The sequence below is a fragment of the Schistocerca americana genome, chromosome 1, assembly GCF_021461395.2.
Source record: "Schistocerca americana isolate TAMUIC-IGC-003095 chromosome 1, iqSchAmer2.1, whole genome shotgun sequence".
In the NCBI taxonomy this organism is placed as follows: domain Eukaryota; kingdom Metazoa; phylum Arthropoda; class Insecta; order Orthoptera; family Acrididae; genus Schistocerca; species Schistocerca americana.
Genome location: NC_060119.1, coordinates 1,120,607,975 through 1,120,627,756, shown reverse-complemented (window position 1 = coordinate 1,120,627,756; position 19,782 = coordinate 1,120,607,975). Strand labels below are relative to the sequence as shown.

Below are 19,782 nucleotides of genomic sequence, written 5' to 3'. Positions count from 1 at the left end.
AGATTTAGCGTATTTAAATTCTTTGGAATGACCTGTTTAGGTGAACTAACAATTTTTACAGTTGGCACACCCACATCAGTTTCATGAATCGGTAATTTTTCAGGCCAAGGGTTTGTTTCCCGTAGGGAGGAACCTCAATTAAGAAAACCTCCATGTGCACGCCAAAAGTACTGTGTTACCCATGTAGCTGCTTCCTGTGTGTAGTGCACCCATCTATCGAGGGACGTCCTACAACCTCCCACTTTACAGTCGATGAATGTACAACCATTTTCGTCACAGAGTCGACGTAGCCTCTGGTTTAGATTCTCCACTCGACTCCAAACCAGAGGACACCAGTCCACCCTGGGTATGATGCTGCAGATCGTCAGCTTCACTTCCACTCCTCGAGAGCTGGAGGGCGCCTTCGCCAATTTAGACATCCGTCGAAAGGATCCAAGGATCTCCTCGGATCCCCAACGACAGGCATCATTGGTGCCGACATGTGCAACAATCTGCAACAGGCCACTCGCCGCACTCTCCATATCCGCTGGAAGAACCTCTTCCACATCCCAGACAAGGCGCCCCAGCAAGCATACGGAGTGAACGTTAGACTTCTTCCCCGTCCTAACCGTTATGTGTCTGAGGGGTTCCATGACCCGCCTGACATTGGAGCTCCCAATAACTAACAAACCCCTACCCCTCGTGCCTGTCCGGACCTTGCTGAAGGAGCAGCCACTATCCTGGCAGAAGGTGCATTCTGAGCCAGCTCAGCCTCTCCTTCCCCCCCCCCCCCCCCCCCCCCACAGCACACTGAATCTATTAGCAAAGTGCTTGGGATTTGGAAGGCGCCTGCAACCCCCATGCAGCCTTCGCCTGGAAGCTCGAGACCTCGACACAGTCCGCACCTGAGGTCGGTTCAGTGACAGAGAGCTGTGACATCCCCCCCCCCCCCCTACACACCTAGTACAGCAGAGGCTGCCCCAGGCACCCCATCCCCACCACACCTTAAGGTGGCACCCTGGAGCTTGTTGACTGTGGCCAACAAAGCTTCCAGCTGCGTTTGGACTGTGGCCAACTCCTTCTGCATCCTCACACAAAAGACACAGTCCCTATCCATCTAGCTAATAACTTATTTACTATAAGAAACTTAAGGTAAGTAACTGCCACACAAGGTTAACAGCTACACTCTAGCTGGCAGAAAGGACACTCAACAATGAAAAACAATAAAAATGTATGGTAGAAGCTAGATTTGGTACTTATTTTCCTGCTAGGGGCTATATAGTGAATACTAAAGAATAAGAGAGTCTCCTACAGTAAAATGCTATGGGCTGTGTAGTGAATATTATTAACGAATTAAACAGTAACCTACGGTAGGCTACAGCTATTGATTATCTCACGTATTTATAAATTAAACAAGCGTTTACGTACACGTGAATATGAACTAATAAAACTATAAAAACTGCTACCTGAAATGTACCGAGTCTAAATGACACTGACACTGACAGATGCAGGTGCAAAATGAAACTTTTAGCTAGCAGTAAGAGTTCAGAATGTAAAGCACAAATACGAACTCTACTTTATATAAATCGATGGGCTTACTGTACTTACGATCACTAATGCCCATAGCAAGTGGCGAGGTGAGTTTTAGCTTACTGCTAACTAAACCGTATGTACGAAGGGCTCAGAAGTTATATTATAACACTGATTTACTGAGATATTGTAGTTTAATTTTTAACACTAATTTACGAAGTAATTTTACGTTTGTTTAACTGTTAACGGTCGCAGGTTGCGCTGGTCAAACGTATACAAGTGAGGTTAAAATTCACTGTCAGTGTCACTTTTCCTAACAAAACATATAAAAATTTCTACCTTCGATGTATCGAGTATAAATGACACTAATAAACGTGAATACTGAGTATAGTCCACTATCTTAAATTGACTAACCCTCGTATTTGTAATGCAAACAAACAAACGTTTACGTACCCGAGAAAAATGACCTAATAAAACGTATAAAAACAGCTACCTTCAAAGTATCGAGTCTAAATGACACTAATAAACGTAGATACTGAGTACTGTGCACTGACGTAATTGATAATCCCACTTATTTAACGTCAGTTAAGAATGTAAACAAACGTTTGTATACACGCGAAACTGTCCTAGACAGAAACATCGCTTATCTTATTCGGACAAAAATAAAAACTGAAACCTTCAATTTATCACGTCTATCTGACACTAATGCACGTAAATACTACAGAATATACAGCAAAAACGATTACTAGCTAAATTTTGCCACAATTGAGTCAGTTGTGTTAAATGGCTCGAAAGGAGATGTACCCTGAGACGGATAGCGATATGCACCCACACTAATGGCGGCAGTATTGTGGACACAAGGTATGGAAGGGCAATGGGTTGGCGGAGCTGTCATTTGTACTTCAGGTGATTGATGTGAAAAGGTCTTCGTGGTGATTACGGCCGCAATAAGGGATTGTTATTTATAGCTAGACGCATGGCATATTCCATTTCGGAAAACGTTAAGGAATTTAATTTTCTGAGATCCGCATTGCATTCCAGGCATTACCTGTCACCACAGACAACGCGGTGGGGGCTTGCCTTCACTTAAGGACAGAAAGCAGCGGTGTTTGCGTAGATTTGTTAGTGCTAACAAACAGGCAATTCTGCTTGAAATAACGGTAGATATCAATATGGGACTTACGACGAATGTACCCTTTAGGACAGTGCAGCGAAATTTGGCGGTAATGGGCCATGGAGAAGACGACCAACGCCTGTGCCTTTCAAACGGTTGAAATGGCTCTGAGCACTACGGGGCTTAACATCTGAGGTCATCAGTCCCCTAGACTTAGAACTACTTAAGGGGGGGTAGGATGTCAAACGGGCCGACTTGGAGCAGGAGAGGCACTACAGGACATTTTAATTTCCACTGTCTATACTTTTACAAATAAATTCATAAAACTTGGTGTCAGCATGACCAGCAAGGATTCAGAATTCACACTCATAGCATGGAAGTTCGAAAACATAATGAAGTAATTTTTTTTACATGTGAAATTTCATCATTTTTTTCACTTACTAATGGCAGCATTTGTTGCTATAGGTACACTTTTCTTCATAATTAAGAGAGATAGTTCGATGAATTTTGCACATCATACAAACCATACTTAAAGGTGTATGCAACTCTAGAATTTCCCAAATCTATTAAAACTGTGGTAAAAATTGAGGTAATTAACTACAAAATTTGTGTTTTTTCTAAACATGAAGCTTAAAACACAACAGCTCATTCGTCTTTACATAAATTAAATAAATTGTAGAGTTTCGTACACCTGTAAGTATTGGATGTATGCTGTGCAAAATTCATCCAAGAATCTAATGTATGAAGAAAAGTGTACCTATAGCAACAAATGCAGCCATTAGTAAGTGAAAAAATGATGAAATTTCACACGAAAAAAAATTATTGTTATGTTTCCGAACTTCCACTGCAATGAGTGTGAATCCTGAATCCTTCCTGGTAATGCTGACAAAGTTTTATGAATTTATTTGTAAAAGTATAGACAGTGGAAATTAAAATGTCCTGTGATGCCTCTCCTGCTCCGAGTCGGCCCGTTTGACGTCCTAGCCACCCTTAAGTAGTTCTGCAAACCAGTGGCCTAGGCAGATGAGTCTCGATTTCACTTGGTCAGAAATTATGGTAGGGTTCGGGTGTGGCGCATACGCCATGAAGCCATGGACTCAAGTTGTCAAAATGGTTTAAATGGCTCTGAGCACTATGCGACTTAACTTCTGAGGTCATCAGTCGCCTAGAACTTAGAACTAATTAAACCTAACTAACCTAAGGACATCACACACATCCATGCCAGAGGCAGGATTCGAACCTGCGACCGTAGCGGTCACGCGGTTCCAGACTGAAGCGCTTAGAACCGCACAGCCACACCGGCCGGCTGACTCAAGTTGTCCTCCAGCACTGTGTAAGCTGGTGGTGGTTTCATAATGATGTGGGCTGTGTTTACTTGGAATGGACTGGATCTTCTGGCCCAACTGATACGACCATTGACTGGAAATTGTTATGTTCGGCTACTTGGAATCCATTCGCAGCCGTTCATGGACTTCATATTCGCAAAAACCCATGCCACGTCACTGGCCACAATTATTCGAGATCGATTTGTAGAACATTCTGGACAATTCCAGCGAATGGTATGGCCATGCTCATGTAATAAAACCTGATGGAGGCGACACTGCAGGTTTCGGTTAATTGCTTCTAGTAGGTGTTGCTGATGTAACTGTATCGTCCACATCTTGATTCCATGAAGTTGTGGTGGTGGTGGTCTCTGAAAGCTGCTCGCCCGGTGGGATTTAAATTGGGGGAGCTGTGTGTGCTGTCTTTGAAGGACCGCCGTCTATAACGTATGCGGGCTTCACGCTCTCTACAGTGTTGTAGTTTTACTGTCTTGAAGTATTAAAAGTGAGCGAACTGCGGTGTAGTACGCGATATGGTCCCGTGTAGCGTCAACACGTAAGCAAATGTGCAACAACTGTAGAGGTCCTTGTGTAAAACTGTTTACTTGATGGCGTGATGGGCTGCTGCTGCTGGAATGAGTCGCTGCATTGAGCACCGCAGTGTTTGTGCGAACTCTTGCAAGACGCGGTGGGATAGTATCGTCGCTTCTTGGTTCTTTACTAGGTCGGCGGGAACGCGAATTTGTTGTTCATGCATTAAATGACTCAGTACCAAGTCAATATCTATTTTTACGGACTTCCAGCATGCTGGAATAGCTGTGAGACAGCAATTTCTGTCAATCGGTACAACGAAAAACCAGTCCAAAGTTGCAATTTCATTTTTTTTATTCACTCAATGACTAATTTGTGACTGGGACCCATTTTCAAATCGCATACAGGTACCTCTTATCTGTATGCGCTGTACTGTTCGTTTGCACATTCTTAACATAGTTCTTGCATTTTCCGAAATACCATTTTTGACTATGTTGCGATGGATCGAAAATGGATCATGGCTCGAAACTAGTCATTGAGTGAATAGAAAAAAGTGAAATTTGCAACTTTGGACAGGTTTTTCGTTGTACCAGTATCTATTTTTGCTGTTATCCTTAACTCCAGTAATACACAGGCAATGTGTCGGTCCAGGTACTTTCTTGGCCAATGAGTGCTGCTTACAAAGGAACCTCCCCATCGCACCCCCCTCAGATTTAGTTGTAAGTTGGCTACATCAAGGATACTACGAGCTCAGGAGTGCCATGGTCCCGTGGTTAGCGTGAGCAGCCGTGGAATTGGAGGTCTCTGGTTCAAGTCTTCCCTCGAGTGGAAAGTTTAATTTTTTATTTTCAGACAATTATTAACTGACTAACTCTTATGTTTTCATCACTTTTTTGGGAGTGATTATCACATCCACAAGAAAACCTAAATCGGGCAAGGTAGAAGAATCTTTTTACCTATTCGCCAAGTGTACAAGTTAGATGGATCGACAACATATTCCTGTCATGTGACACACATGCCGTCACCAGTGTCGTATAGAATATATCAGACGTGTTTTCCTGCGGAGGAGTCGGTTGACCTATGACCTTGCGATCAAATGTTTTCGGTTCTCTTTGGCGAGGCACGTCCTTTCGTCTACTAATCGCATGGTTTTGCGGTGCGGTCGCAAAACACAGACACTAAACTTATTACAGTGAACAGAGACATCAATGAACGAACTGACAGATCATAATTTTGCGAAAATAAAAAAAGTAAACTTTCACTCGAGGGAAGACTTGAACCAAGGACCTCTCGTTCCGCAGCTGCTTACCCTACCACGGGACCACGGTACTCTCGGGCTCATACTCTCCTTGATGTTGCCTATCTTGCGCGTAGACTACTCAGTTTGTATATTTTGCTTATTTTTTTCGTAGTTCCAGACAACTTCTTCCTGTTTTCTCGATTGATCTGTGTTCAGTTTTCCAAGGCCTATCCACTGTGCCAACTTATAACTAAATCTGAGGGGGGTGCGATGGGGAGGTTCCCTTGTCAGAGTGTTCGATACAGTCGTTTCACGATGCTGTTACTCGCTAGTACTTTTTAGTTAGGAGATGTCAGATAACTTTATGAGCTCGGTAAATAGTGAGCAGTCAAACTAACAAACGTGATCTGTAGTTACTGTTAGCAGAACACCGAATCTGCCGATACATACTCTTTTAGCACCAGTAGCGTCAATGAGAAATTGCGGTTTGTTGCTTTATGTAACACCGCCACAAACCGGAGAGTCTGGCACTATTCCTGTTGTAGCGCACATATATTGATTAAGTGCCGCAGAGAAAGAGTGGAAAATTGCGTCCGCCTCCTCTATTCATGCGGATAATGGTAAATTATCATGTGCTGCCAAACCACACTTTGTGTTGATGTCATATCGTGCGTAATGGTTCTCAGAGCAGCTTCTGACACACCAGTTTACGAAAGCGCCGCAACAATTCCGTCAGGCTTCTGTTTTCGATGGCCTCTTCATTCAGGATTAGTTGCATACGTTGTCACTTAGGTACTGACTGGCGCTTCATTATTATGTCTCTAAAGTTTTGGTACAGCTGTTCCGAGGTGCGCTGCAATACTGTGTCTCGTACCACTCTAACCAATTAGTCATCCATGTTGGCGAAGATTGGGTTCAATTTGTCTTTGCTGTTACATACGCCACTTTGCTGGAAGATGACGAACCATTATGTCGGATGTGCTGTTTAAAAAGTCGGTAGCCGTACTGAAGCTGTTGTAGTTGGTGACGATGCACCTGGACTGTCAGGTAGCGAAGAAATCGTTGGAAAAACCGTGAAAGTGTGATTACGTGGATGTTGGTTTTCTTCTTGTTATCAGGTGGCCTGGTATGGTTATGAGTGTTATTTCTCCATTGTCGTGACGGCGTGGTAAGTTACGCGATGCGGAAGAACTAGGTTTTGTAAAACAAGGTCACCACTGTAGTACTACTCACTTTTACCCCACTATTAGTGACAGAAAAACAATAACAACTAATGACTTTTATTGAAACTTACAGGACACATGAGAGATACATTGACTCACAAAATGCTTGTTTTTGCAATGCTCTTCTACATCCACATCTACGTGGGTACTCTGCAAATCACGTTCAAGTGCCTGGCAGAGGGTTCATCGAACCACCTTCACAATTCTCTATTATTCCAATCTCGTATAGCGCGCGGAAAGAATGAACACCTACTCGTATATCTGCCGGCGGTGTGGCCGTGCGGTTATAGGCGCTTCAGTCTGGAACCGCGTGACCGCTACGGTCACAAGTTCGAATCCTGCCTCGGGCATGGATGTGTGTGATGTACTTAGGTTAGTTAGGTTTAAGTAGTTCTAAAATCAAGGGAACAGGTGACCATAGATGTTAAGTCCCATAGTGCTCTGAGCCATTTGGACCATTTTTTGAAAACCTATATCTTTCCGTACGAGCTCTGATTTCCCTTATTTTATCTTTGTGATCATTCCTCCCTATGTAAGTCCATGTCAACAAAATATTTTCGCATTCGGAGGAGAAAGTTGGTGATTGGAATTTCTTGAGAAGATTCCGTTCAATGGTTCAAATGGCTCTGAGCACTATGGGACTTAACGTCTGAGGTCATCAGTCCCCTAGAACTTAGAACTACTTAAACCTAACTAACCTAAGGACATCACACACATCCATGCCCGAGGCAGGATTCGAACCTGTGACCGTGGCGGTCGTAGGGTTCCAGACTGAAGTGCCTAGAACCGCTCGGCCACACGGCCGGCGAAGTTCCGTCGCAACGAAAAACGCCTTTCTTTTAATGATGTCCATCTCAAATCTTGTATCATTTTTGTGACACTCTCTCCCATATTTCGCGATGATACAAAACGTGCTGCCTTTCTTTGAACTTTTTCTTTTGCAGGTAACACACACTCTAAATCATTCTAGTCGACCTGTCGCACTGTCGATGTGTTGTTGTTGTTGTGGTCTTCAGTCCTGAGACTGGTTTGATGCAGCTCTCCATGCTACTCTATCCTGTGCAAGCATTTTCATCTCCCAGTACCTACTGCAACCTACATCCTTCTGAATCTGCTTAGTGTATTCATCTCTTGGTCTCCCTCTACGATTTTTACCCTCCACGCTGCCCTCCAATACTAAGCTGGTGATCCCTTGATGCCTCAGAACATGTCCTACCAACCGATCCCTTCTTCTGGTCAAGTTGCGCCACAAACTTCTCGTCTCCCCAATCCTATTCAATACTTCCTCATTAGTTATGTGATCTACCCATCTAATCTTCAGTATTCTTCTGTAGCACCACATTTCGAAAGCTTCTATTCTCTTCTTGTCCAAACTATTTATCGTCCATGTTTCACTTCCATACATGGCTACACTCCATACGAATACTTTCAGAAATGACTTCCTGACACTTAAATCAATACTGGATGTTAACAAATTTATCTACTTCAGAAACGCTTTCCTTGCCATTGCCAGCCTACATTTTATATCCTCTCTACTTCGACCATTCAGTTATTTTGCTCCCCAAATAGCAAAACACCTTTACTACTTTAAGTGCCTCATTTCCTAATCTAATTCCCTCAGCATCACCCGACTTAATTCGACTACATTCCATTATCCTTGTTTTGCTTTTGTTGATGTTCATCTTATATCCTCCTTTCAAGACACTGTCCATTCCATTCAACTGCTCTTCCAAGTCCTTTGCTGTCTCTGACAGAATTACAATGTCATCGGCGAACCTCAAAGTTTTTATTTCTTCTCCATGAATTTTAATACCTACTCCGAATTTTTCTTTCGTTTCCTTTACTGCTTGCTGAATATACAGATTGAACAACATCGGGGAGAGGCTACAACCCTGTCTTACGCCCTTCCCAACCACTGCTTCCCTTTCATGTCCCTCGACTCTTATAACTGCCATCTGGTTTCTGTACAAATTGTAAATAGCCTTTCGCTCCCTGTATTTTACCCCTGCCACCTTTAGAATTTGAAAGAGAGTATTCCAGTCAACATTGTCAAAAGCTTTCTCTAAGTCTACAAATGCTAGAAACGTAGGTTTGCCTTTCCTTAATCTTTCTTCTAAGATAAGTCGTAAGGTCAGTATTGCCTCACGTGTTCCAGTGTTTCTACGGAATCCAAACTGAGCTTCCCTGAGGTTGGCTTCTACTAGTTTTTCCATTCGTCTGTAAAGAATTCGTGTTAGTATTTTGCAGCTGTGACTTATTAAACTGATAGTTCGGTAATTTTCACATTTGTCAACACCTGCTTTCTTTGGGATTGGAATTATTATATTCTTCTTGAAGTCTGAGGGTATTTCGCCTGTTTCATACATCTTGCTCCCAGATGGTAGAGTTTTGTCAGGACTGGCTCTCCCACGGCCGTCAGTAGTTCCAATGGAATATTGTCTACTCCGGGGGCCTTGTTTTGACTCAGGTCTTTCAGTGCTCTGTCAAACTCTTCACGCAGTATCATATCTCCCATTTCATCTTCATCTACATCCTCTTCCATTTCCATAATATTGTCCTCAAGTACATCGCCCTTGTATAGACCCTCTATATACTCCTTCCACTTTTCTGCTTTCCCTTCTTTGCTTAGAACTGGGTTTCCATCTGAGCTCTTGATATTCATAAAAGTCGTTCTCTTATCTCCAAAGGTCTCTTTAATTTTCCTGTAGGCGGTATCTATCTTACCCCTAGTGAGATAGGCCTCTACATCCTTACATTTGTCCTCTAGCCATCCCTGCGTAGCCATTTTGCACTTCCTGTCGATCTCATTTTTGAGACGTTTGTATTCCTTTTTGCCTGCTTTACTTACTGCATTTTTATATTTTCTCCTTCATCAATTAAATTCAATATTTCTTCTGTTACCCAAGGATTTCTACTAGCCCTCGTCTTTTTACCTACTTGATCCTCTGCTGCCTTCACTACTTCATCCTTAAAAGCTACCCTTCTTCTTCTACTGTATTTATTTCCCCCATTCCTGTCAATTGCTCCCTTATGCTCTCCCTGAATCTCTGTACAACCTCTGGTTCTTTTAGTTTATCCAGGGCCCATCTCCTTAAATTTCCACCTTTTTGCAGTTTCTTCAGTTTTAATCTACAGGTCATAACCAATAGATTGTGGTCAGAGTCCACATCTGCCCCTGGAAATGTCTTACAGTTTAAAACCTGGTTCCTAAATCTCTGTCTTACCATTATATAATCTATCTGATACCTTTTAGTATCTCCAGGGTTCTTCCATGTATACAACCTTCTTTCATGATTCTTAAACCAAGTGTTAGTTATGATTATGTTGTGCTCTGTGCAAGATTCTATCAGGCGGCTTCCTCTTTCATTTGTTACCCCCAATCCATATTCACCTACTATGTTTCCTTCTCTCCCTTTTCCTACACTCGAATTCCAGTCACCCATGACTATTAAATTTTCGTCTCCCTTCACAATCTGAATAATTTCTTTTATTTCATCATACATTTCATCAATTTCTTCGTCATCTGCAGAGCTAGTTGGCATATTAACTTGTACTACTGTAGTAGGTGTGGGCTTCGTATCTATCTTGGCCACAATAATGCGTTCACTATGCTGTTTGTAGTAGCTTACCCGCATTGCTATTTTCCTATTCATTATTAAACCTACTCCTGCATTACCCCTATTTGATTTTGTGTTTATAACCCTGTAGTCACATGACCAGAAGTCGTGTTCCTCCTGCCACCGAACTTCACTAATTCCCACTATATCTAACTTCAACCTATCCATTTCCCTTTTTAAATTTTCTAACCTACCTGCCCGGTTAAGGGATCTGACATTCCACGCTCCGATCCGTAGAACGCCAGTTTTCTTTCTCCTGATAACGACATCCTCTTGAGTAGTCCCCGCCCGGAGATCCGAATGGGGGACTATGGTACCTCCGGAATATTTTACCCAAGAGGACGCCATCATCATTTTATCATACAGTAAAGCTGCATGCCCTCGGGAAAAATTACGGCTGTAGTTTCCCCTTGCTTTCAGCCGTTCGCAGTACCAGCACAGCAAGGCTGTTTTGGTTAATGTTACAAGGCCAGATCAGTCAATCATCCAGACTGTTGCCCTTGCAACTACTGAAAAGGCTGCTGCCCCTCTTCAGGAACCACACGTTTGTCTGGCCTCTCAACAGATACCCCTATCTGTATCGCTGAGGCACGCAAGCCTCCCCATCAACGGCAAGGTCCTTGGTTCATGGACATAAGATGTGTATGAACTACAATTCGCCACACTTACACATTGGGCCTAGACAGTTACAGAGTGAGTGTCGGGTACCTCACATTTCCTAAATCAAGACGCATTTCCCCTCTCTCTCTGACGTCACGCCCCAGTCTGGTTTTTCTGCTGCTGTTGCCAAATGGTCCGATTTTCTGTCATTTTGCGTACATCTAACCGAATTTCTTTGCTGTCGAGTGTACGTGTTTCTCAGTACTTTTGCGACTGTTTATAAATTATTTATAAACTGGCGGATGAAGGGAAATATTTCTCCTTGTGGGACAGCCACAGCGGTACAAGTCCATTTTGAAAATTGAAGAAACCACAGAAGATGGTGGATTTAGCAACAGATCTATGGTTTCTTCATTTATCAAAAAAAAAAAAAAAAAGGGAAATACGAAGTTATGTTTCTCAACAAGTCCGTCCGATATAAAATTAACTACAAATGAACACTTTCTGGTGAATTATGTAATACTGTTACCAGTTTGAGATCCCTAACCCTGGTAGTAGTCACTCTAAGGTCTGATCTCTTAAAAGTTAAGATGTTTGTAGACGTTGTAACTTGATGTTGTCGCTTTGGGAAGAAGATGAAACTTTTCTTTGGTGACTTGCCATTGGTACACAATATTGGTGTTTGTACTGGTATGTGCTAAAAGAATACATCCTCAAAAAAAGACATATGGGGTAAACTTTTGATAGGCATACAATTATTATCGTTTCAAGCTAAACTCATCATATGCAACAGAATTCTTGTAATGTATTGTAGCTTTTGGACGCGACTCCATTTTTTAAAAGAGAAGTACTTCAATAATAATGTAGTTACGCTCGTTAACAGTACTTCACCTCCGTCTACCAATGAAGCACTATCTCGTGAGAGTGAAACGCATTATTCACAGATCAGGTGTCTGAGAGTTCATACACTGATCACAAACCTTGAAGGAAAGCTCAGAGGAAGAACAAGGTTTCCAGGGACGGCATTTAGCATAATCTAAATGACCAACGGATGGTAATTTTAGAACTTCTTTCAATATTTTCACGGATATAACCTGCAGATCAAGATGTCGAAGATATGTAGCTCCATGATAAACACAGGATTAATTATGTGGGATGTAGAGCCACTTACATTACGGGTTTATCCAGTATGCAAGAGGCGTTCGGGGCCAAGTCTAAAACATTGATGAGGATGAGGACTACCTCATCCCTCACAGGTGAGCAACAGGAATGTATAGCAGAGGTAACGTGTAAGCGCCCTCTAAGATAAGTTGTCTACCGTGGTGAGATAAATCTCGCCACAATGAGTACATTAAGTACTGACGTGTGAATTTCCTTAGACATTCGTTGAGAAACTATTGTAACCTAAACTCAGAAGTGAATAGTTCGGCCAACAGGGATCACACGTGCGCACTCATTGTACAGATGCGTCAGCAGTTCCGTCCCTATGTGGTTCCCCTTGACAACAGGTCAGCGATGTTGCTACTGCTGGCTCTTGCCTCAAGGTACTCCTCTTGAGAGTAACGAGCCACAAATAGAGTAATTATTCTTGACTAATTTCTCGGACCCTGCTTGGAACTATTGGTGGGTACTCCTACATTTGGGTACAGTAGACTGGTTCACGGTCGACAGATGAAATATGCCTTTCACTGCGAGTTGTTTAGTCTCTAGACACTGCTTGGACGAACTAAGGACCAATGCGAATAAAAAAAAATGGAAGAGTGTCGAATGTAAACCAGAGTTTTATAAACGCAAGACAGAGCTGATTCCCATTCATTTATAGAGATCGTACAAGATGACTGAGTGGCTTGACATCTCTTTGAGGCTCCATAAACGTTAAACACCAACAATGGACTGCATTACTTTGTGCTTTGCGACAATTTTTCCGCGTTCTTCAGCAACCATCAGTGTTGAAAATGTGGATTATCTGCTACAGTAATAATAATAATAATAATAATAATAATAAAGTATCTCCGTTCTTTCAGTGTGATATGTTACGTAAGTACACAGTTCCTTATGGTTTTGTATCGCGCTATCAACAGGTTTTGACTTATGATGTACTCTGTGGAATGCAAAAAGAATTTTCCCATTCTACAGCTGAAATTTTCTGATGTGTGTTCTCGCAGAACGGGTTACTTTCTGCACTGCCGTACATCGCTAACATTGTGCTGAGTGTTGCCTGCAGCTGGATCGTCAACAGTGTAGAGAAGAAGCAAGTACTCAGCAGGGGGGCCTTAAGGAAGGTGATCAACTCCATTGGTAAGAATGTATGTGCAGATAAGTATGTACTGTTTTTAGCACAAGCAGTCATTAAATTACAGGAAAGAAAGTCGAAAAGTTTATTTACTTATCTAACCTCCTCTGATTAGAGCCATCAGGCCCTCTCTTATATGGGAGCACAGTTTCACATATATAGTACCTTTTTTACATCATAGTTACCTTAGAAACAACAATTACAGTTACAACAAATAGTATGAAAATATTCCAATATCTCATATGTTTGCAGCCTGGTGGTCGTCGACAACCACCGATATTTCAACTGGAGCACACCCTGCCATTTTCGAGGCATTACTCTACCAAGCAAGTGATACGTAAAAGAATCTACATACTTTTTCTCGGGTTGTGAGTAATGTTCGTGCTTCGACATGTTGTGAAGAAAAGCACCTTGCTACTCTCTTGAGCACTGTAGTAGGTCGGTGTGAGCATCACATTAAGAACTCGATTGATTTCTTAAGTCGATTAGAGGAAGTGCGATTAAATGAATATGATATTATAGTAAGTGTGGATGAGGTCTCTCTCTCTCTCTCTTCACTCGCATTCCTCTGTCTGATTCGCTACGGTCGATTGAGGCTAGCTTTGGTGTTGAAGTAACGAACCCATTTCGACATGTTTTGACTTCCATCCACTTTTTGTTGAATGACCATAACGTGAGCCGACAGATGAAGTTGCGATGGGAAGCCTATTGCCTCCTATCATTGGCAATTTGTTTATGGAGGAACGTACCTCGGAGTCGCAGCTTTGAAACCTGTGCATTTTTTTTGGATATTAGGTTATACTTTCGTTGTTAGGCCTCATATTAGTTAGAATTTCAAAGACTTTTTAGCGCACCTGAGTTACATTCGCCAGAATATTTGTTTGAGGATGGAGGTGGAATAGAATGAATGCATTCCCTTCTTTGACGTGTTGATCAGGAGTAAGGCTGATTGTATGTTAGTACATGCCATAATAGGAAGCCTGCTCACACTGACTTCTATCTACAGGCTCACCGGTGACGCTGTCCGGCTCAACGTGAAGGGGTGTTTCGGACCTTGGTTCACTTGGATGTGATGTCGGACCCCGAGAGTTTATCAGCTAAGTTAGCCCATCTTGAGGTCATCTTCCGCCAGAATGGTTTGAGTGAAAGACAGATCAGACGTATGTTGCGATGTCGACCAACTCTTCACCGAGTGAGTGATAATACCCAGGTGCCACCGAAGTCTACAGCCTTTTTGCCTTGATGATGATGAGGTCCCATACTCCGAGGTGCGTAGGGAGCGATGCGGGAGACCCGCGCCGCCGACTAAGCAAGGTCCTAGCGGAGGTGGTTTGCCATTGCCTTCCTCCGACCGTAATGGGAATGAATGAGGACGATGAAGGCAACGCAAGAAAACCCCGTCATCTCGAGGCAGGGAAAATCCCTGACCCCGCCGGGAATCGAACCCGGGACCCCGTGCCCGGGAAGCGAGAACGCTACCGCAAGACCACGAGCTGTATTTCGAACAAGGCTGGTCGTATTTTCGGAAATTATGATGTGAAATGTGTTATTCGACCACCATCTAAGACAAGAATCCTATTAGGTTCCATAAAGAATGTTCGTGGTTTGCGTAATACTGGTGTCTACCGTATTCCAAGGTGTTTTGGCATGTCATGTATTGGTCAGAGTATCAGAACTATGGAGAACCGGTACACTGAACATAAGCGGCACAACAGCCAAAAAAAATCCGCTCTTGCAGAATACTGTCATGGCACCTTTCATCCCAAGGAACAACACGAAGATTCTGGCACGCACTTCCAGCTGTTGAGAAAGTGTCATTAAGAAAGCAGTTGAAATAGAATTAGCATGTAACCTTATAAACAGAGGTGGTAGTTTTTCTTTAAATTTTGTTGGAATCCTGTCTTCTCCCTTGCCATAATCAGAGGGACTGAGTTAATGCTATCTACTCGTTGCTGATTAATTTCACTATCGGTAACTTCTGACGTCAGTCATCTTTGGATAGTGTAATGGCGCTAGTGTTTACAGGATGTGTGTGTTTGTTATCTATATGGAGTTTCTCTGAAGACCGAGCTTTTAAATTCCATTGCACAACTCTTTTTTGCTGCAGTTTTGCCTCGAAAATCGTAGCATGCGCTCCTGTCGAAATACCGGCGGTTGACGACGATGCCACCCGGCTGCATTCCCCTAAGTTATTTGAACATTGTATGCGCCGAGGGAAATTCAGAAACATATTAAAATGATTTGTATGTCTGCAGTGGTAGTATGAGTAATATGTGGTTCTACCAAACACATACGCTGAGGATGTTATAAGGAAAGGTGTAAAAAATAAATGAAATGGTAGTTAAGGACACATTTGAAAATACATTAGCAACTGCAAGACCAGAAAGCGTAGAAATAATGAAAATTTTTGTTACTTTGTGTATGCAGTACAGTAAGAAGAATACATGATTCAATTTGTAGGTGATATTTAGGGTAGAAATTGTGCGCAACTTAATACTTGGAACTACGCAACAGCTACGTCTCCAACCCGGCTGGCCATCATGTCGAAGTGAACTTTGGTGACAGATGTGGATAAGGTACTGCTTGCCACTTCAATCAGTGGCTGGCTAGTGGTGGTGAGCCTGTCTCTCGCAAACCCACGACCAGATGTTTTCAATGGGCGGGAGATCTGGAACAATTCTTAGCTCGGGAAACAGTTGAATAGACTCTGCAGGTCTGGCCTCAACATTTTTTGGATTTTACCTCCAACCAGGGGTTATCGCCAAGTGTACCCAGTGGTATTCAGACCCATCGCGTCAGGTGCTAGACCTGTATGACGATGACGCGAGCAGTCAAAGAAACTTAGTTCTCCTTGAAACTTCCACAAACTGATACGTCCATCGCCGGCCAGAGTGGCCGAGCGGTTCTAGGCGCTACAGTCTGGAACCGCGCGACCGCTACGGGCGCAGGTTGGAATCCTGCCTCAGGCATGGATGTTTGTGTTGTCCTTAGGTTAGTTAGGTTTAAGTAGTTCTAAGTTCTAGGGGACTGATGACCTCAGCAGTTAAGTCCCATAGTGCTCAGAGCCATTTGAACCATTCGATACGTCCATCGTGATGCTGTGCACGTAAGTGGGGTTCTTCTTAAACGTGGCGCCATCGCTGCCAGCGCACTTTTCACTGCTGTCTAATCAAGGGAAACTGCAACAATGGTGACCTTGTTGTCAGTCTGTGGTGTTCCAAAGGTAGTCGCACTGTCAGTGAGGATATTCGCCAGGGGTGCCCTGCTACTTACTGGAATGGCTTAAGCTGATGGCTGGGTTTTTGGCCTTGCCTGATGACTGACAAGGCGTGCAAGTGGGAAGGTGCTACGTCGGGCCTGCAGTTGGGTCTGTAGGCGGCAGACAATAAGGCGTCCTCTCACAGTGTACCTTAGGGACTGGGTGAAGAAGGGTGCTCAGATGTTTGAATAAGCTCCTGCAGTACATCATCCGTGCAGTCTCCTCAGGAACCTGGTTTCATTGTGCCGCCAGGTGACTGACTTCAGATCATCAGCATGGCTGTGCCTAGCGAGGTGCAACTGGGTGAGGATCAGAGGACATCATCAGGTGCGCTGCCTGAGGTTATGGATGAATATGTTTTTTACCCAATAACTCCCCCCCACCCATGAGGGACCAGGGTAAGCGGCCAGGGTCATCGTTTGGGATGTTGGGCCACATTACTCAACGTGGGAGTCACTAGTAATTAAATGCCGTTGTGCAGTGTCCACGTGGTCACCCTTTCAACTGTGCTGCGACTACCCTTTAAACTGTCTCTTATCTACTCAATCGTCAGATTGCTAGAATAAAAGGTGGTCTCGACAGAAATACCAGTGTAGTAGAGGCTCATGTTGAAGATCTCGGAGGTTACTCACCACATGCAGAGAGAATTTGAATAGTGTGGTTGGTAAACACCATCCGAGCAAGTGGTTAACACTGTAATAGCTGTTAGAGGTGTCGGTTCATGAGGTGGCATGAACCAAAATCCACATCCTGGGTGTCCGCAGCTCGTGGTTGTGCGGTAGCGTCCTCGCTTCCCGCGGCCGGGTTTCCGGGTTCGATTCCCGGCGGGGTCAGGGATTTTCTCTGCCTCGTGATGACTGGGTGTTGTGTGATCTCCTTAGGTTAGTTAGGTTTAAGTAGTTCTAAGTTCTCGTGGACTGATGACCATAGATGTTAAGTCCCATAGTGCTCAGAGCCATTTTCAGCCACATCCTGTGCTTTTTCGCAGTATTTGTAAATAATTTGCGTTATTCATATTTAATGGCTGTATAATATATATGATTAATTCTGCATTTGCAGTATTTGTCTCTGGCAAGGGAGTCATGTGGTAACTGCTGGGGTAGTTGTCTGAGTTATTGGTCCTCATGTGGTGTACTACACTCGTATCCAGGAAAAACAGAACACCTTGAATAACTGTAGATTGGACGTTCATACAGGATTACCGTTTCAGTCACCTCTGTGAGCATGTGTCCTGTTGCCCAGTAGGGTTAGCATCCACCATAGGCTCTGATAAATTGCTCCGTGCATCATGGCACCGACCCCTATAAGGTGCATATACATCCAGTGCTATAGCCATCCATGTTGCATTCACCATGTTCCAAAGTTGATCTATGGTGGTTCGCATCTGGGTCACAGCACTGCACCTACAATTTCACCATATCCCACATATTTTCGGTTGAGCTGGCGGTCCAGGGCAAAAGGCTGACATCCTGTGACACCAAGAAGGCGCGAGTTCGTGCAGCAGCATGCTGTAATACATTGTGTTACTGAAAAATGGCGTCTGGGTGTTGTGCAGAAAGGGTATGGCTATGGGTCGCAGGATGTCTTTCAAGTATGTCTCACTGGTCACAGTAACCTGGATATGCACTACGTGTGATTTGTGGTTGTACAAATAGCACCGCACACCGTAAGGTCTTGAGTTGCTGCTGTGTGTCTTGGGGGAATGCAGTCACTATCAAACCTTTCCCCTGTCTGCGGCGAACAAAAATACGGCCATCATATTCAAACAAACATAACCCGTATTCGTCCAAAAACACTATCTGATGCCATTCCTGTCTTCAGTGCCGTCGTTCCATACACCATTGCCGTCTAGCATGTTACTGCACATTCGTCAGAGGTACGCGGAGAAATGAACGAATCACACGTACCCGAAGCCGTAATAAACGGCGACAGACTGTCCCGCTGATAGTGTACGATGTGTTCCACTGTTGCACCAGAGTCGAGGAGGACGCAGATCTGTCCCACAATGCCATTCGCATGACGTGTCGATCATCTCAGGGGTTGGTGTGGGTGATATGACCTGACCCATCTCATCATGTTCTAGAGCCTTCCGTGAATCATTCTGCACACACCCGTTGCACTGCCGAAACACTTCGTCCCACACAAGCAGCAACTTCCCAGACGGGTGTACCACATTCTCTCACGCCAATAATGCATCCTCTTTCAAATTCACTGATTTGACGGTACGGTTAGCGCATTCGCCTGCAGCGCATCCTGCATCTCTCTTCAAGGCACATTGATCCATTACCTTCGTTTTATAGCGACAACTAGAGCCGTAGGCACAATTTACCGATAGGTGCTGATGGCCGCGATCTTGATGTTGACCCTAAACCCGCGGGACGACACTGTTCAAATACTATTCATTTCTGCAGAGCGTACTGATGTACATGTCTAGTGAATATGTAAGTCCTGTCTCTAGGCGTTCAAGGTGTGCCGTTTTTTCTCAACGTGTGTGTAGTGTCTGAGTTTTCTATGAGAAATGCAGTGGTTCAAATGGTTCAAATGGCTCTGAGCACTATGGGACTTAACATCTATGGTCATCAGTCCCCTAGAACTTAGGACTACTTAAACCTAACTAACCTAAGGACATCACACAACACCCAGTCATCACGAGGCAGAGAAAATCCCTGACCCGCCAGGAATCGAACCCGGGAACCCGGCCGTGGGAAGCGAGAACGCTACCGCACGGCCACGAGCTGCGGACAGAAATGCAGTGAGCACCTTTGCAGTCTACATGGCAGTTACCATAGACTGCCTGAGACTTCCCTATCACTGGTTTCCGCGTAACGAGCATTCTCAGTCACTATGAGATGTGCACTGGAGGATCTGAATCAAAATGTGCTTGGCGGCTACTTGTCAAATGTGGTGGGACCAAACACTGACACGAGTAGTAATAGACTCAGTTCCAAGTTAGGCCCGTCCGGGGCATCGCGCCATGACTAGAACCTGTGGTTAAGTTAGGCATAGCTGTGTAAAACTAGTGACCCTGAGGGTGCCTGCGCTCGGCAGTGAGTAGGCCTGACCAACTGTGGACT

At 43.9% G+C, this 19,782-nt stretch overlaps 1 protein-coding gene across 1 annotated transcript in view; it reads left to right on the top strand.

The window, feature by feature from the left end:
* The window catches only part of LOC124596861 (putative inorganic phosphate cotransporter), an 85,648-nt gene that overhangs the window by 55,034 nt on the left and 10,832 nt on the right, over positions 1 to 19,782 (top strand). Inside the window, exon 7 of the mRNA XM_047135900.1 lies at positions 13,322 to 13,454. Coding sequence (XP_046991856.1) covers positions 13,322 to 13,454 — 133 coding nt within the window. The remainder of the gene's footprint in view (positions 1 to 13,321; positions 13,455 to 19,782) is intronic.